At 38.8% G+C, this 19823-nt stretch overlaps 1 protein-coding gene across 1 annotated transcript in view; it reads left to right on the top strand.

Moving 5' to 3' along the window:
• Positions 1-19823, top strand: part of PPP1R9A (protein phosphatase 1 regulatory subunit 9A) — a 226291-nt gene that overhangs the window by 115479 nt on the left and 90989 nt on the right. Inside the window, 2 exon segments of the mRNA XM_054726426.1 lie at positions 13974-14106; positions 16734-16854. Of these exon segments, the coding sequence (XP_054582401.1) occupies positions 13974-14106; positions 16734-16854 (254 nt within the window).

Below are 19823 nucleotides of genomic sequence, written 5' to 3'. Positions count from 1 at the left end.
GTTCCTCTTCTAAAGCCATATGGATGGGTTAAAGAACATGAACTTTTTGTTGTTGTTAATCCTCACCTGAGGATATTTTTCCCACTCATTTTTTTAAAACATATTTTATTGATTTTTCACAGAGAGGAAGGGAGAGGGATAGAGATTTAGAAACATTGATGAGAGAGAAACATCGATCAGCTGCCTCCTGCACACCCCCTGCTGGGGATGTGCCTGCACCCAAGGTACATGCCCTTGACTGGAATCGAACCTGAAACCCTTCAGTCCGCAGGCCGACGCTCTATCCACTGAGCCAAACCAGTTAGGGCCCATTGATTTTTTTAAAGAGAGAATGGAAGGGAGGAGGAGAGACAGAGACAGAGAGAGCAATATCAATACGAGAGAGACACATCGACTGGTTGCGGTTGCCTCCCACATGCTCCCTGACCAGGGTCTGGGATTGAGCCTGCAACTGAGGTAGGTACCCTTGACCGGAATTGAACCCACAACCATTCAGTCTGCAGGCTGATGTTCTAGCCACTGAGCAAACCAGCTAGGGCAAGAACATGAACTTTTAATTTAGCCAGACCTGGGCTTGGACTTCAGTTGCCCCTTAGATATTTTCCATATGTCATTGGGCAAACCTACCTGTCATCTGTGAGCCTGAATTCACTGATCTGCAAAATAGGACCATTATGAGATTTAAATGAGACACTTATCTCAGAAGAGTCACTAAATGGTAGCTACAATTATCCTCCTCTTTCTTATCTCCTCATGATCATCTCCCTTTTATTTCTCTGTTTAGATCTTTTTGAATGAACTTGAAAGGTTCATCCAAGTCTGATATTTGCCTGTATACCGAGTGGGTAGGTGCTCCATATGGTCCACCTAATGGTCACTGTTGAAACCTTTTTTTTCACTATTTATGGTTGGGGGCTGATTAATACTATACTATTTACATCAGCTACAGAGAGAAAGGAGTAGGAAGAGCCAGCAGTGGAACAGGCCCACCTACCAGAGAACCAGCCTTTTCTGTTCTGTGCCTGATAGTACCTTTTGTTAAGGGCTGGCTCCCTGTGTGGTATTTTTTGTGCTTCCTGTACCAGCTGCCAGAATCTCCGTGCCCTAAATGCCAAAGCTGTAGTGGAAGTGAGCAGGGTAGACCAGACAGTGAGGAAGATTCCTTGCCAGCTTATCTAGAAAACTTGAACAACTGTCTAAGTGAATGAACGGAGCACCTATTCAAAAGAGTTTAGTTACGGAATTTCCAAAAGAACTGTATTTATCAGACAGTCACCCTTGTAAGGCACTTCCATCAACAGGCATCTGTTGAGGAGGTACCCTGTGTCAAGCGCAGTGCCAAGTGTTGGAGACGCAATAAGGAACAAGATGCTGGTCTTGTGTTGAGGATGCCAGATAGTGATAAGATTTAAACACATATTATTTACAAATAAAAGGCCAGATAGACCTTAAGTATTTGCTAGAAGACTCAGGAGTTTTGGAGAAGAAGGAAAGTGATCGAGTATTGGAGATATTGTCATAATGAACCTCCAAAATATTGAAAAAATTGAGTCCTGTATTTTGAAAGTGTTTTCTATTTCTTCCAAAATGAAAGGGTGAGGCAGAATTTTCCTTTGTAGTAAACGTTGCTTCTAAGTGCTTTGGCTCCATCAGGTGGAGTCCCAAGAGGCAAATGGGCATCTGAGAACATCCCATTTAGGATCCTGGGCACACACATTTTCCCTCCCCGTGTCATTCAGCATGGCAGGTGGAGATGACACGGGAACAGGCTGTGGTAGACTTGAGCTCTCACACCTGGATTGCTTGTGGGTTTTTTTGGCTTGAGAGCCACCATCCTACCGAATAATAGACAAATATGCAAATTGACCATACCTCTGACACGCCCACAAGCCACGCCCACCATCCAATCAGAGCGAGTATGCAAATTAACCCAACCAGGATGGCTACAGCCACAGAGAGCAAGGTTTCCTGGGTAACAGAGGAAGCCAAGCTTTCAGCCTGCCCTTGCCAGGCCTAAGTCTCCACTCAAGCTACAAAGTTTCAATTATAGAAGGTAAACAAATTCAAACAGAAATGGTGGCAGAATGGAGCTTGAGAGAGCAGGCCAGGGTTGCCCCCGGCAACAGGGGAAGCAAAGCTTTCCGCACACCCTGGCCGGGCCCACCCACTTAAGGCTACAAAGTTTCAGTTATAACCCCAACAGAAATGGCTGCCGGCCACAGAGGGAGCCCCAGGCTTGGCTCCACTCCAGGCTGCAAAGTTTCAATTGTAGAAGGAAAATAAATTCCAGATACCAGGGCCTCCGCTTGGGTTGCCAGGGGGCGTGGCTGGCCTGCAAACCACCACAGGCCCCTCGCTCAGGCCACCCCACACCCCAAGGGAACCCCACCCTGATCAGGGACACCCTTCAAGGCAAACCAGCTGACCCCCACCCCTGTACCAGGCCTCTATCCTATCTAATAAAAGAGTAATATGCAGATTGATCATCACTGCAACACACAATATAGCTGCCCCCATGTGGTCAAATATCCTGCCCCCATGTGCACACAAGATGGCCACCACAAGATGGCCAGCAGGAGAGGGCAGTTGGGAGGCACCCTGCCTGCAAGGGAGGGCAGTTTAGAAGGACCATGCCTGCAAGGGAGGGCAGTTGAGAGGGACCAGGCCTGCAAGGGAGGGCAGTTGGAGGTGATCAACCCTGCAGGAGAGGGCAGTTAGGGGTGACCAGGCCGGCAGAGAAGGGAAGTTGGGGGCAAACAGGTTGGCAGCAGAGTGGTTAGGGGGTGATCAGGCTGGCAGGCAGAAGCTGTTAGGGGCAGTCAGGAAGGCAGGCAGGCAGGTAGGTGAGCAGTTGGGAGCCAGCAGTCCTGCATTGTGAGAGGGATGTCTGACTGGATCGGGCCTAAATGGGCAGTTGGACATCCCTCCAGGGGTCCCAGATTGGATAGGGTACAGGCTGGGCTGAGGGACAACAACCCCCTCCGTGCACGAATTTCGTGCACCGGGCCTCTAGTCAAATAATGTTTGTCATGGATAGACCACCATGACCAGAATGCAAAACTGTAAAGCAAGCATGTCAAACTCAAAGGCTAACATGGGCCAGATAAACAAGGTTTAAGTTTATGTGGCCAGATAAACAAGGTTTAAGTTTATGTGGCCACAAAAAACAAAAGCTTCAATTTTCATAGAAAAAAAGGTTTATTTAGAGACATGCTGAATACAAAGGGCTGAAATAAATGAGTAATCATTAACATAAAATGATAGAACATTTTTATAAAAATTAACATTTTTTCTTGAACAATAACTTACCAGACACTGAATAGCTGCACAAATTAATAAACGTAATGCAAATAAACCTATTTTTCTTGTTCTCCTAAAGCAAAATATGTCCTGTTGCACACACCAAGCAAGTCAGTCCAAGACTAATGACGTGGCAATCGGCTGCTGAAATATTCACTGCTGGTATTAGTGGAGAGAAATGGTGCGCCTGCGCGTAAGGCGTGTAAGGGAAATGAATGCAACACGATCATAATAATCAGTCATTGGCAAACATTGTAGTTTGCTATTAATAATTATGTATAACAGGATATTGTAAAAATTAAATTACGAAAATTTTATTAAAACCTTTCTTATATGCCATTGTATTGGCTGGGCCGCAAAAATATTGGTTGTGGGCCGCGAGTTTGACATGCTTGCTGTAAAGTGACTGCAGAATTTTAATCAGAAAATCCGCCACGTTGTGGTACACTGGGTCTTTAACTGGTCCCAAATTAATTAGGGGCAGATGCTGGACGCAAGGCTACAGAGGGAGCCAACCACTCTTCCGTATTTACACATTTAATTCGGTGTCCAACCACAATTGAAATACTTTAAAATTCCTTCTGCCAACTCCTCATTTCAACCAGAAAAAGCAATATTTGATACTATTATATCTCTCAAATTATAAACTTTCATAACCAATAAAGCTAATTGCCCTCGACTGTCCTATTCCTATCAATACACTTTTTATATTAGTACTTCAAAATAGATTTTAAAAATGATTATTTCTACCAAAGTGACTTCTCGTGTTAGTCATATTAAAGTGATCAAAAAGGGAATATTATAAGATTTCTTTGTATGAGCTAACAGGCCTTTAATAAAGGAGGTTAGTGGTCTTTTTTCATATCTACAATAGAATATAAAATTAATTTTAGTAAAATATTTATCTTTTGGCAATACTTGATCCCTGATATAAATAATTATTAATACCATGTTTTTAGTCACCTCTTCTAAAATACAGCCTTATAAAAGAATATGCTTAATGGGTATTATAACAGGTTTACTTGGCTAATTGATGATCACTAAAGATGATCCCCAGCTTTGTATATGTGAAGACTTTTTTTACTTGAAGTTGTAAGTTTTATCTTATAGCTTTTTATGATTGGGGCTCCCTTTTGTCTTTTAAAGGGGCCTTTTTTTTGTTCAGAAGCAATTCTGATGTGAGACGCCATGCATGTGAGACCACTGATGATGATGAAAAAACCCATTGCTTCTAAGACATTGTACTGTTAACAGCAGGTGATACTGAGTGTGGTAAACATTTCACCGCGTTACGTATATTAAAACATCATAATGCTAAATAATTGCATCACATTTTTAAGTAGATGCAATTGTTAATTTTACTTCAATAAAGCTGGGAAACAAACAAACAAACAAGCCAGTGGATGACAGAAAGATGAGTAAGACTATCCCACACCAAGGAACTGACAGTTTATTTGAATAGAAAATGTGGTCACAGATAAATACAATATGTAGCAGAATGTTATAAATTCTATAGGTGAGATGCAAAAAAGATGAAAGAAAGCTTTCCAAACACATAACAAAGCAGTAATAGTTTTTGCAGGCTCAGGTGAGTGAAAGGAAGTGTTCGGTAAAGGCTAGTGATAGAGGCAGGGGTCAGGTCTCGGAGAGCATTGACATCCTTCTCAACTATCTGAGCTTTATCTTTTAGGGAACGGAGAATGTCAGGAGGCTTTCCAGGGTGTCCTCTCCCACTAGAAAGTAACAGTCACTGTACACAATCACAACGTACAGAAAGAGTGTGCAGAAGAAATGTGGTCTCATTTATAAATTCACTCTCATCTCCCAATCTCATCTCCCAGTTCTGTTCCTGGCCCACACTGCCAGGATTAGTGCCACACTGTGGGAATAGTACTCAGAGGTGGTGTATAATGCATTGTAGGAGAGCAGAACACAATGAATATGTCGCAGGATCATTTAATTATTAGGGATCTGAGCACTTAGGGAGGAATGAGAACAAGAATCCTTTTAAAGATTAAATCAACAGATTTGGACTAATTTTAAGTGGGTGTATGTGGGGAAATGAAGAGGAAGATTTGTTGTCTGACTGACTGCATTTTCAAGCCCACATGACCAGAAGGACCCAGTTGACATCAGACGGGAGAGACCTTACCGGAGGCAGAGGCAGAGGATGGGAGACACACATGGGCACTAGGAGTTTGAGGTCCTTCTACGAAGGCATCAGTCTGGCCCAGAGTGTGGACTGTCTCTATGGAACCAGGGATCCAGGCAGCAGTGACAGTCGCACCCTCTTCTCCGTGTGCAGAGCACTCACCTGCTTTTAACATATCACCACTAAGCTTTGCTGGCATCTTTTTTCTAGACAGTTTCTGAGGTTGTGGAGACAATTGACTTCAGAAGCACAGCAGTTCACATGGTATTTACAAAGCCATCATTTCTTCTACAAGATTTATGTATGAGGTCAACGTGAGTGTGATGCAAGGGTCAGTGATCCCCAGATTTGACCATTAATCCTCTGGTAATGGAAGCGATGGCAGCTTTCACCTCAAACACACCAAGAGTAATGTGACAGCACTGTCCTCCATGTGTTTTGAAAAAGATTGCTGATCATTGTGTCTTCCTGTAAAGCACTCCTGCCCTTTAGGTTTTGCCTATAAATAAGGGAAGCATGAGACAGATCCCATTTGTAGATTTCACATATGTTTACATTTTCAAGGATGACCAGGATCGGTCAATTACATTTGACTCTAGTTCTTGGAGGAGTCTAAATGGAAGGGACAGTTTGTTTATAAGAAAGCAGTCTTTCCTGCTTTGTAGAGTAGCATGATTGATTTAACACTGGATCACAGCTGGCCAGAGCAGTCCTGCGTCTAGTCTTGGGTTTCCAAGCTCAGCCTTGTACCATAGCATCAGTGTCCTCATGTACATACGCATCCCCGAACAATTGGTTATTTGTGTTCCAGTTTTGTTTTTCAGTTTTCTCCACCATGTGATGTCTGGCCTCAGCCTTGCAGAGTTTAAAAATTAGGCATATTTCACTCATGACCTTTTACAAAAATTAAAATTTTTAGTTGACTAAGTAGGTCTCAGTTGGTGCTAGAAATGCTTGCTAAAACATTTTTTTTTTCAAAGCTCTGTCAGCATTTGAGCCTGTTAGAGATTTTAGAAAATTGTATAACTTTGGTTTTTATTAATTTGACCCCTGGTAGATAGTGATAAACTTCTTGAATGGAGTATCTCTCTTCCAGAGACCAGCACAACACTTAGGTGCAGGATTTCATGATTTCTATGTAATATCACCCTAAAAACATTACAGATACATTCACTAAAGGTACGTCTTTTGTTGCTGTTTTCCCTCACACGCCTCTGTTGTCCTGGCTGACCTTGGAAGGGCAGCGTGAGTTCTCCATACCTTGGTTTACTCATGATCCTCTGAGATGGATGGTGCTCCTGTTCGTGCCTCCCAGTCCTTAGCAAGAGCAGTGTGCTCATCTTCCTGCCTGCCTTCTGCTGTGGACATACCACCAGGCACACTTTAGGGAAAGTCATTTAGAACCTTCAAGGGCCTCGGTTCCACTAAGTCCTCCAAAAAGAGTTCCCAGAGCTTCTAGCTCATCTCTCTCCTTTCAGTCCTGGTCCCTTCTAATCTTCATAAACTCCCATTCTCTTTCAGGGTTTGAGCATGTGAATTTTGTTCACACAACAGATCATGCATCATAAAGCTCTTCCTACATACTTGTTTTCCCCATCTCCTGTCATTCACTCACCACTCCAATGCTGGCCATATTGAATTACTCCCTGTTCTATAATTCTGTTCTTCTCTCTTATTTCTATTTTGTACCTGATACTCTTTCTCCCAGTATGTCTTCCACATACCTTCCCTTGCTCACTTATTGCTGGTACTAACCATAGCTGGTTGAAGTCTGTGCTTTTAGGTCTCTCTGGAATCCTTTCTTGCTTAACTCTCCTGCCCTCTTTTCCAGTTAGGGTTACCTATCTCCACTTTATGGCCCATAGCATCACCCACATCCCTGTATTACAGTTCCTTTGTTGGTTACAGTCACAGGTCTGAGATGAATTTAGTATTTCCAGTAGTGACCACAGTCTACCTACTAAGTTGGTGCTCAATAAGAATTTGAAGTAAGAATCAATGGCTCAAGAAGCAGAGGAAGTGTGAAGGGTAATTATTTCTGCATCTGCTGACATCATTAATGGGTTCTGTAGTCTGAGAAGCTTGCACTGTCTGTTTTTACTTTTAGAATAGACTGTAAATTAAGTGGAATTCTCTTTGTGGATTAAATTTTTTAAAAGATTGTTTCTTATGTGTACTGTTTACATTGACACATGGTACATAACACGTGTGTGCGTTTCCTTGAAACTGAAAGTTTTAAAGTATAATGCATACTCTTACTACTTGTAGTAAACACTGATGTTTTCTATTCTATTCTTTTCTATTTAACTTTCTCAATGCTGTTCATGACCCATTAGATTAATTTCATAAACCCCTATAGGTCACAGCCAGCATTTCGGAAGCCACTGATCTAAATAACTGTACTTTGTCCTGTGATGAAGACTTGAAGTGCAGGGGTATCAGTCAGGATTCAGCTAGAGAGACTGAACCAGAAGGCGATATATACTAAGAGATTCATTGCAAGGAATTGGCTTATGCAAATGTAAGGGCTGGGTATGCAAGTCTGAAACCTCTAGGGCAGGCTATTTGGAGGTGGGGGAAGGTGAAGCTCCTGTCCACAGGCAACATTTCTTCTTCCTCCTGGAAGCCTTAACTCTGCTATTACGGCCTTGGAATCAGGCCCACCCAGATTATTTGGAGTAATCCCCATTCCCCCAAGATGGTGTCAGTAGGTGCTAATTAGTTCAGTTTTTCTGTGCCGATGACACCTGTCCTGTGGGAACTGGACCAGGGCCACCTATTGATTTCAAGCTGGCCACCAGTTGTCAGTTTGTAAAGCATATGTCTCCAATTTAAACCAAAGTCTGGTTGAGCTGAAAGAGAACATTGCTCATTTTTCATGGGTATGTTTACTTGTTTATAATAATTCGAAAAATGCTGTGAACAATAAGAGCATCAGTGGAATCATCCAATTTTTTTATTAAACTGTCTACTGGAAAAACTCACCAATTTGGGCTTCACTGTCTTAGAATTTGTCCAAATTTAGAATTAGCTAACTTTATATTTATTTATGATGGACTTTCTTCTTGGTTACTTCAGTGCCCATAAATTGTCTTTGCAATTAGATATTAAACCCACTTTAAAAAATTAAATACTTTAACAACATATTTGCAGAAAAATGATACTAATTATAATTTAATTCTATTTTTTAAAGGAAGAGATATAGGACCTTCTAATCATTTTGTTTCATTGATAATTTCTGTATATTTGACCTTAATAAAATTCCACTCATCTTGAAATACTCTTTTTTGAAATAGTTTCATTAAATCAATCTCTCTCTCTCTATATATATATGTGTGTGTGTGTGTGTGTGTGTATGTGTGTGTGTGTGTATAATTTATCTTTCCACATAGTAAACCATAGTTATTCTAAATTTAAAGAATTTACATCCTCCACTTGTTTTTTTATTACCTATATATATGAATTTGTTGGTACCAAAGATAATATAAACATATATATTTGATTTTATGATGGGTTTTGTATACATTCTACAAATATATCTGGGGATACGGAAATTTACAGCACTCCAAATGATATGAGAAAAACACTATCAAGATATGATGATCTTTGTCAGATGTCAAAAGATTAGTTTTTGCAGCCAGAGAATATTTTATTTTAAGGGATTTGTGATGGATAATTTTATGTGTCAACTTGGCTGGGCCATGGTGCCCAGACACTTGGTCAAACATTATTTTAGATGTCTTTGTGAGGGTGTTTTTGAATAAGACTAACATTTAAGTTGGTGGATTTTGAGTAAAGCAAATTGCCCTTTATCATGAAAGTGGGCCTCATGGAACCAATTGAAGGCCTTAATAGAAAAAGGCTGACCTCCCAGGAGGAGGAGGGAGCTCTGTCAGCAGACTGCCTTGGACTTGAACTGCAACATCAGCTTTTCTGGGTATCCAGCCTGCTGGCCTACCCTGCAGATTTTGGATTTGTCAGCCTCCCTCTATAACCTCATGAGCCAATTTCTTAAAATAAATCTAGCGTACTATAAATACAAATATAGTACCATGTGTATAATTACAAATATATACATACACATCCTGTTGGTTCTGCTTTTCTGGAGCACCCTGACAAGTACAGGATTCTTTGTATTGCCTTTTGAACTAGTGGGCTGTGCTCTCAGCCACACATTACGTAGAGTGTTTGTTTTTCACTTCCTGGTCTTTAGTTATCCATGAAAACACTAGGCTTACATTTAGTGAAATATTCCCTTTTCCTTTATAGACTTTGTCTTCATTAACTATCCTTATAGCCACCATGTATATTGCTCTCTGAGCTTCAAATTTCTTGTGTAAAAATGTGAAAAGTGGGTGGATACTCTCTTACTTGTTTCTGCCTTACTTACTGGATCAGTTGGTACAAGAATTAATGATAATTTGTGTTAAGTTTTATATTGTCTGTAACTTCCAATTACTTTAGCATATAGATCACAGTATTTATGGGTTTAACTTTGTTTTATGAGTCTTCAGTTAGCATTCCAAAAACACCAATCAGGTATCCTCACTCTAGGTTTATTAACATTAGGGTTGTTACAAATAATTGGTGAAATGCGCAATATTGAAAATATATGGATTGGCCTTAGAAATATTTTGTTAATGGACTTTGAGTCAGACAAGGCCAGCAAGCTAATAGCTTTTGGAGTAACACCTAACTCTAGTACTCATTTGGTACTGTTTTCTGATATGTAGGATTCTGTTGAGTGATTCATTTAGGAGGTTAGACACATTCTATCATAGAATACTATCACAACTGCTTTAAGTACACCTTCATGGAGGGTAGTTGTCGGAATACCTTAAGGTCAGACATCTGGGACTTTACTGAGCTTACATGATAAAGCTGTGGGTTTGTTTTTTCATCTTCCTGCTCATCGATGTTTTCGTTTGCAACAGAAAGCCCTCCCTTATTTAGAATCTTTGGAGACCTGCAATGTTTACCTGCAAATGCCTCATCATTGTGAATTCCAGTTTGGCTTACATAAGTTTGCAACAAGAACCTAACATATTCCCTGGCACACAGTAGGCATTAAAAAAATTATCCCTCTTACTGTCATGAATCAGTGAACTGGCCTTGGTTCTGGGGAAAGAAAAAGAAGGCTGAAGTTATCATTCATGGTTCTAAAGCTGCCAGGATCCTTCTTTCAGAGGATGGTTTATTGCCAATTTTTTTTCTAAGGCGTGGACTATCTCGTCCATGCTCTCTTAGTCTCAATTTAGAGTCTCTTTAGCAGAGCCACTAAAATCAGGTGAAGGTGAGTTGGAATTCTACCAGGGAAGCTCGTGGTGAGTGAGCTTGGCTGGTCTCCAAGAGCTCGCTGTGCCAAGCCATCATCTGAAACGCAGCATGCTAGGACCTGGGACATTGTCCATCTTTGATGTGTCAAGAAGATGAAGCGGAACCCAGACGACAGGCGGAACTGAGACCTCGTGGGAGCATTGTGGGAGATTCCTCCCAGTCAGTATTTACAGAAAATTCTGAATTTATTTTGACCTGCATTGATTAAAGAAAATGTGTCATAGGAAGTAAAGGAAATAAGTTATTTTCCCCCTTATTAAAAAAAAATGTTGCTGCTGTTTTGAAAAAGTGTTAAAACACTAGCTACCAGAAATGTGAAAAAGAATGATTCTAGTTGAAATCTTATAATAAGCTAATTTTAACTTTGTTTTTCATAGCCTTGGATTACTGGGTGAGGAATGTCATTGCTAACTGTATTTGTAAACTTGTTACCCCTAAAAGCCTGCCTCTGCCACAGAGCAAGGCACAAGGTCTTGTTTTGTTTCTTTTGATAAAGGAACAGAAAAATATAACTCGTTGGCTTTCAAACAAGCAGTCTTAAATTTAAACATCCTTTTGATAGCTTTTCTCAGTCAAATAACACAGGAACCATGTGACGGTGACTGAGCTCAATATGTACTTTTTGATGATGTTGAATATGAGGGTCCAGGATGCTCTTGCCCTTTAGAGTTTTTGCATTGCCTTAATATTATGAGGGGGATCTGATTATTATCTGAGTAACTATCCATAGTTTGCAAAGCAGTTATGGTAACATAAGTAAAAATAGTAGAACAATTGTAAATATATTTAAAGAATGAAGACCTATTGATGAAACAGGCAGTTTTTACCAAGGTCAACTTACTGGCATGTCTGAGGTTCTTCCTGGTCAAGGCCAAACAGAGCATGCGGGTGCTGAGCCACTGTGTACTGACAGTGCACAGCTCTGGACACAGGTAGGGATTTGCAACACTGTATCCATGACAGTGATTTAACTCAAGGAAATCTCAGGTAAAACCTATTTAATCTTGTATTAGTGCTGGTTAATGAAAATTGGTTTTTAAACACTTAAATTCAATGTCTTTAGGAGATTGCCTGCAATTATTTGTAGGAATTAGTCAGTGTATCGGGGCACATTCAATAACAAATATTGCCTTGATATACAATTTATAGAATCACAGTCTTTTATAAAGCTTCAGTTATAACAGTCTTTAATTTTTTTTTACATGAAAGAAACATTCAGATAGTTCCTCTAACATGTTTCTCAATGGAAGCTGTATTCAGGAGGGGCATTAGGCCTTACCACCTCGCTACTCTGGCAATGATTATAACAAAGCAGTTGTTACAGAAAAGGTAGGAAGTCTGAGTTTTGTGGTACATATTTTAATCCAATTTTATGAATAATATAGTTTAGGGAACAGCGTTGCTTTCGCTGTTTTTCTGTAAGACACAGCTAATGCTTAATACAATCTGGCCTGGAAGTGGCCCATAGTTGTATGGAGAGATGGGGCATTTACCAACTTACCTTGGTTTTGAAATTTTAACTTCTTACCTAAGATGGTATGAGACATTGACCACTACTTTCTTCTTGCCATAGACAAAAGGGAATCACTCCTTGCAACACATTGTACAATTGATGGGGCTAAAAGTAGTGGCCCTGCATGCACATATCATGTATAGCATTGATTTTTCTTCACGTCATTTAGTCATTTGCTTTAGTATTTCTAGAATCTGTGGCTTTGTAGGAAGGTCCTCTCTAGTCTGTTAAACATTGGCTCATATATATTTTTAGCACTCTTATAATTTTTTGTTCTTAATAATCTGGATTTAACTTTTGTTAATGATGTGAAATAGGAATATTTTCAGTTGGATATCTCATTCTTTCCCATTTAGGAATATGATGTTGTGATGTTTATTATGGTAGAGAAATATGGTAGTGACCAAGCAAGTAGCATGAAAACATTTTGAAAGTCAGGAAGAAAAACAATTAATTCTGGTACAGATCCTATAAGTGACATGATTTTGAGACATATGTACCATTAGGAACCACACTATGTCTGCTTCTGTATATGCAATGTGTATTCCTGGTTTATAGGTTACCATATAAGTATAGAAGAGTTGCCAGGTTTTCATTAATATGTGTGTAAAGCACACTTGGACTGTCAGAGGTGGCTTTGTAGGCAGTGGACATGATTTCTCCTCTGGCCTTCTGTCCTGCTTTCTATTTTTATTGTAGCTTTTTGTGTATATTAAAAAACAACAACTCATTCCTAGTTTTTAGGATTTTGGGGGACATTACAGAATTTTTAAGGCACAGTTCATGTACTTAATAATTATTGAATTTAACTGAAAAATGTCAGTTTTTATTATTCCTATTAATTGGACTTGATGAATAATAAGTTCCTTTCTATTAAATATTCTTCAGTGTATTAAGCAAAGGATTGCATACTTATTTTCAGTTACTTTTCAAATAAAATAAATATTTCAGCAGAAACAGACTTTCACATTTCTTATGACTATGTCTAAAGACCCCATTCAGGAGTCTTTTGAATTGTTTAGGTAGGGAAGAAAGAGCTGGCAATCTCCTATTTGTCCTGCTTCTCTTGAGCAAGGTTTTGATAGCCATTACATAGAAAAGTTCAATGAGAATTTAATTTAAATCTACATGCAAGTAAAATGAGAGGTGACAAACGAGGGCTTAACACGACCTAATACAGTATAGAATAGAAATCAATTTCAGCGATTCTGTGATTGAAAAACAATTATTGTGCTGATACCCTACAGTGTTGGGGCTTGTTTAGGTCATGCCGTGAAATGGGTTCAGTGTGGGTGTTTGCTTAGATAGCTTCACGATGTTTTGCCTTAGTTGTATCAGGAGCCAGCATTGCAGCTCATATGTATACTCCGAATCTATAAAAAGAAATTAATGTTGCCATCCAAATAATGTATTCTGTGGCTCTGTTATTTCTGAAATTGTTAAAAGTGGTAGAATGACTCATACATTTTTAAAATTAGTAAGATATGTTTACTCTCATTCATCCTCTTAACATCTCAATTGATTTTTTTAAAACAAAACAGTTATTTAGATGAAATTCATGATACAAAATGTTTAACTTATGTACGTTTAGATACTTAGATTTTTCTTTTTTTGTAATTAAGAAAGCCATCCTGTTGGGATTATCATCTTTTTGTTTATCTTTTCCTACAGGTTTTCAGCACATACTCCAATGAAGACTATGACAGGAGAAATGATGAAGTTGACCCTGTGGCTGCTTCAGCTGAGTACGAACTTGAAAAGCGTGTAGAAAAGTTGGAACTTTTCCCAGTGGAACTGGAGAAAGGTATATGATCTCTGCATCATTTGTAATGTTATTATATTCCTATGTTAATAATATAGAAATGACTTAGTTTTTCCCAAGTATAGCTGTTTTCTCCCCTAAGGATTGGATCATATTTATTTTTATTTTTATTTATTTATTCATTTATTTATTTATTTTAAATATATATTTTATTGATTTTTTACAGAGAGGAAGGGAGAGGAATAGAGAGTTAGAAACATCGATCAGCTGCTTCCTGCACACCTCCCACTGGGGATGTGCCCGAAACCAAGGTACATGCCCTTGACTGGAATCGAACCTGGGACCTTTCAGTCCACAGGCTGATGCTCTATCCACTGAGCCAAACTGGCTAGGGCAGGATTGGATCATATTTTAATTCTCATGCAGGAGTTTATTAAATTTCAAAACTAGTTGATATGAATTCTCTATAGATGGTGGATTGAAAGCTTCTCTCTAGCTGTCCACTCCCAACTGGAACTTATCCACTTTAGTTGACTGGATGATGGTTAGGAGTAGGGAGGCCTGGAATGAGGCCTGATGCTTGGTAGGTACTCCTGCAAAGGGCTGGCGAGGTGAGAGCCCAGAGAGAGCTGCTGGAGAGGGTGGGGCAGGTGGTCGTTTTTTTGTTTGTTTGTTTGTTTGTTTGTTTGTTTTGTGGAGAGAGAGTGGTCATGGTTAGACTCTGAATATGGTAGATATGAGGAGTACTGGGCTTTCAGAAAATTATGGATTTTTGGAACAAAGGCAATGGACTGCTCTTCATCTCTGAGGAGAAAGGGCTAAAGGAGAGCAGGCAGATGGGAGCAGAGTCCACCTATTGCAGTAACTGGGGTCCCACAGGACCAGAGGCCGCCATGTTTATTGTTATGTAAGTCAGGAAGCTGGGAACTAGACTCTGACCAATGAACAGAAGACTGTCACATCTCAAAGTTTTAGGAAAAAGCCCAACAGATGACAACTTGAATAACAACAAGAAAGCAAAAAACAAAAAAAGTAAATAAGGATATTCAGGTATGGCTTTAAAAAGACATTCTTAATCAAATAAACAATAACACAAAAATATAATGATTTTTAAAAATAAAAATTTCAGTAGAGGAATTGAAGAGGAAATGATGATTTTGTTGAGATCAAATTGGTGACAAAGAAGTTCAAGCATAAGAACTGCCCCAAACTAATTCTCAAATGACAGAGCAAAAATCCAAGGAAAATTATAGAGACTCGACATACAAAGAAAGGGAAATGGCAATAGAGGATGAGAGATACAGAGGAAAATTTCCTGAGCTCAAAAACAACTTGATCCTTGTATTTGCAAGGGCTTAGCCAACTGATTGCAAGGACTTAAAGAAAAAATCCACACCTAAGCATTGGCTGGACAAACACATGATTTGTAAACGAACTAAAAACAATGTGTTTTTTGTCAGTATCTTTCATAGGGCCAATAAAATGGAAACAAAAGTGAATGCCTGTCACTAGGGAAATGGTCGGATATGTTATCATTCTGTCTCACCATGAAATATTACACAATCATTAGGAGGAATTTAAAGCTATGTTAAGTTGATACTCATGACGTATTATTGAATTAGAAAAGTAAGCTGAAGAGAAAAGTAGGTGTCATATGATCTTATTTGTGTAAAGCAAATAGGAAAGAAAAGCAAGCCATCTGTACACTGTAGTTGTTGATATGATTCTATCCTTGATGGCAGGACAGAGTAAGTACTGAAAGACACATACCATCTTAACACGAATGGTGATCTGGAACAAGTAAAAACAACCCATATAAATGAAGGGGAAATTCCAGATATATTATGATCACATTTATTTAAAATAACATATATGGCTCAGCCAGGAAAAATTCAGCCAGAATGGTCAATCTAGAGTTATATTACTAAATTATTGAATCTCAAAGAATTTTTTTGTGAAAGGAGGACAACAAAAATTGAATAAGTAATGGAAGTGAAATCAGACAAGCCTCCGAGTGACTAAAAGACAATAGAGAAGGCACAGGTGGGTGGGTGGTAAAAGATTAACCAAAGAACTTGTATTCATATATGCATAACCCATGGACACAGACAATAGTGTGGTGAAGGCCTGGTGAGGGGTTGAGTGTGGCTAGAAGGAGTCAATGGGAGAGAATGTGGGACATCTCTAATACTTTCAACAATAAAGATAAATGTTTTAAAAAGGCAATAGAACATTCTTTTCTCAGGAAAAGAAAGTTTGAATCAAGAATTTTATTACCCTGCCAATATAAACAAACAAAGCAAACAAATAAAAAATATGTAAGTTTTTAATTGTGTATGCTTTTGTGCTTAAAATATTAAATTATATTGTTTAGAGGGGCCATGTTTTTAGGCAGATTAATCACTCAGTAATCAAATTATTACCTATTTTGGGGATCACAGTAAATAGCTAACTGCAGTAGTAACAAACTAAACTCATGAGCCTTTGGGGGTTCTCATTTGACAGCCTTGCTCCCCAGCATAGGAAAAAATTTCTCTAAGGCAAGCATATATGATATGGACTATGTGATAATCCATAAAGAACAAAATTAAAAGGAACAAATGGACCTCACCAGTTAATTGCAGAGTAGTGTAACACTTAGATTGTTGTATCTTTACCCATTTTCATAGATGAAGATGGACTTGGCATAAGTATTATTGGAATGGGTGTTGGAGCAGATGCTGGACTTGAAAAGCTGGGAATATTTGTCAAGACAGTAACAGAAGGCGGTGCTGCTCAGCGGGATGGCAGGTAAGCTAGTCTGCTTTTGACCACTAAAATCTAGGAAACTTTTCTGGGAATTTCTTTTTTTCAGCTTTCTTCTTTTGATTATTTAGGACAGAAGGTCAGTGTGTCTCATATGTAGAAAATGTTAAAAACTTGAATTACTTTCTGATTTGTAGGCAGAATACCTGATGAAAATGGGTGGATCGATCTATTATCTATGTCTAACTTGGTATCTATCCATTTATCTATTTATATAGTAGGAAGTGGGCAGAAACATGGGTGTATATAGTTTAAGAATATGTTCTGTGGAGATCAGCACATACTTCCACCTCAGAAATATCAAAACATTGATTGGCTGCCTCCTGCATGGCCCCTACTGGGGATTGAGGCTCAGAACTGGGGCATGTACCCTGACCAGAAATTGAACCGGTGACCTCTCGGTGCACAGGACAGCACTCAACCAACTGAACCACACTGGCCAGAGCTAGATGTTCTTTATAGTTCCTTTTAACTTTAAAAGGATAAGAGTCTGTATTATACCTTTTTAGCTTGCCTTAGTTTTTAAATAACTTTTCCTTATTTAAAGAAACTCTTTTAATTTAATCTCAGATTTGGTCAGACTATTTTCAAGGGATATTAAAAAATATATAGAAAATTCTTTTCTCCCTCCTTCCTACCCCAGCACAAGAGCCTTCTTATTGTGATTGCTTTTATCCCTTACGAACATCTCGAACTCTTACCACATTTTAAGTACTTTTATAAATCTGCCATGGATATGTATCTCCCGTGTCGTCCAGTATAGTTAAAAAGTTTTGAGTCCGTCTTGTTCTTTGATATTATGTTCTAGTTTCTAAATTTTCTCTTGTCAAGCTTTTCATGTCTGTCTGTATATTTTCAAAGGATGCTTGGAACATAGAGGGTGCTCAATAAATATTTGTTGAATGAGTGAATCCTTGTGCTTCAATCACTTTTGAAATGTTTACTTGGGCCTAACATTTTTCTTTTTATATTTCTTCTCTTCTTACCTTTCCTTCTCCCTCTCCCCCTTTTCTCCCCCCCCCCCTTCTTTTTTTTTCTTCTTCTTTCTTTCTCTTTGTGCAACCTTGCCTTTTATACAGGGTAGCTTGTACTTTAGCTGAGTGACATGATAGCCATTTCCACCTTCTGTTTTTATTCTAATTTTATAGTAAAATAATATTAAATATATTAACCATTAGTTTTTGCTGCCATAAATTTTATGATTGTACACAAAACACTTTAACACACTGTTTCTCCAGTCCTCTTTAATGAACCTATAAAGCAAAATGCATTTCATAATAACCCAATTGAAAATACTGGTGGAATAAATTACGTGGGTGATAACTGACAAAAGATGGTAACAATGCTGTGTTACAGAGGCAAATTAAAAATGTTCTTGCAATCTGCTTTGTTTTTGTCTCTTCTGGTTGTTTCTCAACCTTTTGGATACCATCATTTTACAGCACTGTTCTTTCAGGTTTGGGGAGGGGGAATATCAAAAGTTAAATTAAGGCGCTTTGTAATTTATCCTTATTCAAGTGTTGGTTTTCAAATAATTTGAATTGTTTTTGACCATCTTTTCAGTAACACCAACATACAAAACAGGTGAAGAGTCTTATTCTTATGATTACCCTGCCGCAAACTCGCCCTCCCTTGGGCCCCTCTGTGCCCCTCAAGCCTGGGAGAACCCTGAATGGAAACTGCCATTTTAATTGTGCCCATCTGCCATAATTCATTAGCCCATGGTTTCCTCCGTGCCACACACTCCTGTGTCACTCTTCTAATCAAATATTTTGCTTGATTCCCCCCTGAGCGAGTTGGGGTATTACTGCTTTGATAGGTATGTATTTTCATATGCATTCAGAGCTGCGCTATCTCACATTTTGGGGAAGACTCTGTTGACCATTACTGTTGCTCCAGCTGGTCTCCCGTTCATTCATTGTTGGTTGCTTTGTTTGCATAAGCCCAGTGAGGTAGAGTTTTTGTTTTTGTTTCCCCTTGCCCAATATGTCATGTCAGTAAATAACTACCCAGTAACATTAAAAAATCCTAGAACAATCCAACTTATATATTTTATTAGCCTTACCCCCTTGGTACTGGTTTATAGATTCAGAATTGAGGGTTATCAGAAATGTCAGACTGCAGCTGAAGAGCAGTAGTGTTGCACACGTGTTTGTTAGCACATGGAAACTGTTGAGGAAATGGCCAGTACTAGATGCCGTTTATAGATTAGTCAGGTACATTCCCATGCATTCCATTCCAGTGGTCACTGTTCCAGGGGCAAACAGGCTATTTTCTCTGCTGTTGTGGAAAAATGTGGAAAATTCAGATTATACATATTCCTCATTGTGGGTTGGTCTGATGCAGAGAGCTGTCCATTTAATTTTTACTGCCAGGACTCATCCCGTGGCTTTTTTGTGCTTCTGATTATGAGCCAGGACTTGAGAGGGCTTTTCAGTGTTACTATTCTGTGAGGTTGCATGAAAGGTTATTCTCTTTCAGGGAAAGAGATTCAAGCAAATAACAATCACTTCTTCAAACCGTCCTCAATTTAATATACACACTCAAGTTGTATGTATTTTCAGTATGTTCATTCATATTCTATAGCTGGTGGATACTTTGCTTTAGAACTAACTACCATCCCTTTTCTGGAAAAACAAAAATTCATTTCATTAGCTCATCTGCACAATTATTTTTTTTTTCTGTCACTATTGCTTCTAACATAGCTTCACTTATCCATATTAACTTGAACTTGTGGCCTACTTAACTAACTTCTATTTAACCTGCACTGGCAGATAGGAACTTAATAATTGCCTATCATATGCAAGCAATTTAGCAGACTAGCAAATATCATTTTCCATAGCCACACACACTATTTTTACTTCTTAAAGTGCAAGGATGAACGCATTTTTTAATATAATGCAAAGTTATAGTAACTTTGTAACATTTTAGCATATGCAGAGTTGAATATATAG

The sequence above is a fragment of the Eptesicus fuscus genome, chromosome 14 (assembly GCF_027574615.1).
Source record: "Eptesicus fuscus isolate TK198812 chromosome 14, DD_ASM_mEF_20220401, whole genome shotgun sequence".
NCBI classification, from domain to species: domain Eukaryota; kingdom Metazoa; phylum Chordata; class Mammalia; order Chiroptera; family Vespertilionidae; genus Eptesicus; species Eptesicus fuscus.
This window is presented reverse-complemented; position numbering and strand designations above follow the sequence as displayed.